Below are 5000 nucleotides of genomic sequence, written 5' to 3'. Positions count from 1 at the left end.
TTCCTGCAGGGACTTGATCGGTGACTTCCAATGTATCTGTCTGCGAGGATTCAGCGGAACACTTTGTGAGGGCGGTGAGTAAAGAACTGCTGTGAGAGGAGCTGACGAATACTGGTGTCACACTGTGCATCTGTACACATTCCTCTTCTCTCTTTGTCTTCCTGTTGTTGGCTAGATATATATATATATATATATATATATATATATATATATATATATATATATATATATATATATATATATATATATAACATCAGAAATTGTGAAAGAAACAATTGAAAGTCAGCAGAGACTTTCTTCCGAGATTTGTTAAAATCTCTTAGCAGAGAAAGAGAGAGAGAGAAAAAAGTATCCCTTCACAGACAGTCTATTGGGAGCATCAGACCCTCCTCAAGGGGGACCGAGATTTACAGAGCAAAGTCCCTTTGTGGGGGACGTATCACAAGGTAATCTAGTCCTGAGGAGGACCATTGTTGTTCCTAGACCAGACACGTGTGTCGACACTATTGTGTCTCATCAGTGGTCAGGTGGTACTCATGGCGAGAGTTGTCAACCGATGATATTCATCCGCTGGGTCTTGACTGAAATACAAGCCATATAAAAAACCACGAGTGTTGTAACCTATACATATATATGGACAAATATTTAAAAACAATCTCCTCAAAAGTGTTTGTGATGAATATGGAATATGTTTATTGATGATGATCCACATTTTCAAAGGAAGGCTTCTTCAGGATGATAGAATGATCAAGCTAAAAAAGAACGTAAGGCGGAATTTAGTAATGGTTCTGTGAATATGGTTTCTAATCTAATGGTACCGAAAAAACGTTCTGATCAAACAAAATGATTTACAAAAGTCAAAAATCGATTCCCATGAAGCTGACTCTCCATCTCTCAAACACGTGTTTGATTATAAACAAAGTTTTGAGGTAAGAACAGATTAAAAACTCACGATGATTCATATTGTGCCACCAAAAGAATGGTGTGACGTAATACAATGACAGCATGCTTCAAAAGAAGAAGACCTCATTCCAAGAATGTTTGACGACATAGGCCTACATTATTTTGTTCTGAAAAAATCGAGTCATGGAAAAAATATATATATTTATCCCATGACCTGCCTCTTTGTCTCTGTTAGCTGAGGAGGGGATTATTTTGGATTATCCATCACAACCATATGAATTATCCATCACAACCGAGTCTCGATCTCACCTGTCATTGGTCTTTGTCTTTGGTCTCAGAGTACAACTGAATAATTTATAGAGGTCATCTGCATATTTATCGTTAACTCAGGACTACTTTTTTTTCAGCAAAACGATTGAGATATTCTGCGGTATAAAAGTCGAACTGACGTTTGGCTAACGATCTACAAACATTATCATTGAAGAAATAAAGAAAACAACAAAGAATGTACATAATCTGTTTGGGTGAATAGAGCTGAGTGAAGATTATGAGTTGTCCGACGTGGTGAGACTGAGAGAGAGACAGAGAGCACGAGAGAGAGCGACAGAGACACACAGTGATTCAAGGCGAACAACTCTGGTAAAGTTGTCGTAACGAGGTACGCTTCATGGGCAACCGCTTAGATCAATCCCAAGAGCATCCTGATTCAAAATCTTGAGCGACAAAATAAAACTTGCACTAAAACAGTATGCTTATAGTTTTGTTCATTTGTTATCGCTTTTAGAGCATTGATTGCTAAATATGGTTCAACAGAACAAGGCTGTCTCATCAGTCGTCTGCTACAGATCTATCGTCTGCTGCCGGTGCGTCTCGCTAGCGCTAGCGATACGCACCCTCTGCTGCAGGATCTGTCGTTTGCTATACATACATCATACATGTAGTATCTTCAGCTCAAGTTGACCAGCATGGAAATTGCCATTTTCAAAGTTGTGATACTGTTAGAATAAAAGGTGGCGAAGAAGGTCGGATCTTGGACTACCAGAGACCACTAGGCTACATGCGGTGCCGCATAAAAACAACTGGACAGTGGTGCGCCGTTTTCCCCCAGACAGATACCTCGCCTAAGACAACGACAGACATCAAAGTTAGGCTCACCTAAATCAGTAAGTGACGATTGAAGAAGTAGGTAATACAAATTTGAACACTGAAGCACAAAGGCTCGAATAAGCACAAACTCAGCAATCATCTTCATCGCTTGTAAAATCACACACGCGGTCTTTCGAATCCCGCTGAACTCAGGTCCAAAATGAGTTACTTCCCTTCGGGTATCATTCTCTCCCGTCGCTAGAGCTGTGAAGCGAAGATTATCAGAATGCGGTCTTTTGCAGTTGTGACGAATGCCAGCTCGGGTAACCGACTGAAACCAGCCGGTAACTGCACAGTATCAAATGCATTCAAATCCTGGAAACAAAAAGACAAAAGGGGACTCGTTTCGCACATGAATATCATGACACGATTTTCGGTGGCAGAAGGTTTGATGAGCAGTAAACAGGCACTCGCAAAGTTTGTGTCAAAAAGTTAGGTTTTTTAATGAAAACGTCGGAGTAATGGGATAAAAAGCTTACACACCTCGTCCTGAATATCGTGCATATTTTCCCTCGGGTCGATTTACAGGTATTACCTCGCCAGAGGCTCGGTAATACCTGAAAATCGACCCTAGGGAAAATATGCACGATATTCAGAACTCGGAGTGTGTAACCTATATTTATTTGATAACTGTAACCCTTAAAATATATGTTACTCTCACAAAATATTCATCATTTAGAGAACAGGTGTGAAGTGAATTTGCTCAAACGTAAAAATATGGTTTGTTCACATGTTTTGTCTGTGTAAAAATTAGTACCGTATATGGCACGTTTTCTAATTCAAATAGAATAAGTACGTCTCTTTCAATAATAAAATAAGTTGATATTATTAAGCTAATGAATGGTTTTCTTTGGGTTTTTACATTTAGCCATGTTTTGACTAAATGTGTTAACATAGACGGGGAATCGAGATTAGGGGCGTGGTGTATGTGTGTGTGCATAGAGCGATTCAGAGAAACTACTGGACCGATCTTCATTATATTTTACATGAGAGTTCCTTGGTATAATATCCCGAGACGTATTTTTCATAGTTTTGATAAATGTCTTTGATGACGTCATATCCGGCTTTTTGTATAATTTGAGGCAGCACTGTCACGCTCTCATTTTTCAACCAAATTGGTTGACATTCTGGTAATGTAATCTTCGACAATGCCCGGACTTTGGTATTGTATTTCAGCTTGGAATCTTAACAATGAATCAATGAGTTTTCTCATTAAAGTTGTCATTAGAATCGAATTTTCGCAAATACATTTACAATTGATTGCATCATATTCTTCCTCAAATCTAAATCTAAAAATATACATACTAGCAGTAAAGCCCGGCTTCGACCGGGTGTAAACAGCACCCTAAAGCATTTTAAGACGCTCGCTATCCAATTATTATCAGCGTTACCTCCCTTGTTCGGATTCAAACAAAAAGTAAGAGTTACCTCCCTTAGCTTCTATAAATTTCAGGAACTGTCCAGTTAATTTTTCTTTCTTCATTTCTTCCCCTAAGAGCCATACAGAGTCTCTAATATTAGTGGCATTGTGTGCTTGCTACAGGTAAACAATAGGTATTGAACTGGCCTTGCACTATATAGGCTGTATGCAATAAAGGGGAGCTCCATAATATGAGAAAGAAAACAATGAATCAAAAAACTGCCACCCGGCCGTCAGCCAATGGGGTTGGCCCCTTTCTCGGCGCAGTCGGCGTGAGTGCCTGTGCCAGGTATAACAGTTAACACCTCGGTGAAGCACCAAGTACACGTAACACAGACAATTACAGTTGATTTAGGTATAATATAGTTTGTCAAACACACACAGGTACTTTCATATAGTTTTATATATAGACTAGCAGTCAGGGCCCGGATTCGCCCAGGTGTTTCTGATCTCACCACCAGGCATGCCTGCATAATCAGAGTTACCTCACTTCAATGTATAACCAAGTAAGATTTACCTCCCTTTGCTTCTTGAAATTTCCGGAACTTTCTTCCCATTATAGGAGCAATACAGAGTCTCTAATATCACTGGCATTATGTGCTTGATACATATGAACGCTAGGCACTGAACTGGTCTTGCACTATATAGGCTGTATTCAATAAAGGTGAGGTTCATAATCTGAGAAGTCGTCCGCCCCGTGATCGGGAGGTCGTGGGTTCGAACCCCGGCCGGGTCATACCGAAGACTTTAAAATTGGCAATCTAGTGGCTGCTTCGCAGTCTGGCATTATGGGGTTAGTGCTAGGACTGGTTGGTCCGGTGTCAGAATAATGTGACTGGGTGAGACATGAAGCCTGTGCTGCGACTTTTGTCTTGTGTGTGGCGCACGTTAAATGTCAAAGCAGCACCGCCCTGATATGGCCCTTCGTGGTCGGCTGGGCATTAAGCAAACAAACAAACAAAACAAATAATCTGAGAAAGAAAACAGTGAATCAAGAAACTAAAACCCAGGTGCACATCTTCGGCTCCAAGGAAGTGTCCATGAACACTATATTGTTCCTGCCTCTTGCCATCTCTGAAGTATGGCGACCACACACATACACACACTTACATCTAGTTGTATATATATAATAGTAGATAGATAGATGTCATGTTTACTCTTAAAATGTGATTACAATTAACGAAAATAGGTTAACTAGTACCACGACTAAAATTTAAGAAATCGATCCAACATTTTAGTTCATCTTATTCTTTAAATTGTCCTGATTCCAAAAACAAACAGATGTAATATGTTGTATTCACAACAAGTTCAGAACGTTCAAAAGAATACGGAAAAGCGCATTCCTGCTTACTGTCATACGCTACCGCGCTATTCTGGCTTGTCAGTTTCACTTCATTTCGCACGTGAAAAGTGAGCGATATCCTTGTCGCGGGCATTGACGAAGCTGTATTGTCTTGGAGAAAAATTGCAGTGCGTGCAGTGTCATTCCGTGAGTTCGATAGCTTGACTAAATGTAGTAATTTCGCCTTAC

The 5000-nt window shown here is 40.0% G+C and overlaps 1 protein-coding gene across 1 annotated transcript in view; it reads left to right on the top strand.

Moving 5' to 3' along the window:
* The window catches only part of LOC138976313 (fibropellin-1-like), a 38383-nt gene that overhangs the window by 24077 nt on the left and 9306 nt on the right, over positions 1 to 5000 (top strand). Inside the window, exon 19 of the mRNA XM_070349162.1 lies at positions 1 to 74. This exon is cut by the window's left edge and continues 40 nt beyond it. Within this exon, the coding sequence (XP_070205263.1) occupies positions 1 to 74 (74 nt within the window). The remainder of the gene's footprint in view (positions 75 to 5000) is intronic.

Source organism: Littorina saxatilis, linkage group LG9 (assembly GCF_037325665.1).
Source record: "Littorina saxatilis isolate snail1 linkage group LG9, US_GU_Lsax_2.0, whole genome shotgun sequence".
Classification (NCBI taxonomy): domain Eukaryota; kingdom Metazoa; phylum Mollusca; class Gastropoda; order Littorinimorpha; family Littorinidae; genus Littorina; species Littorina saxatilis.
This window is presented reverse-complemented; position numbering and strand designations above follow the sequence as displayed.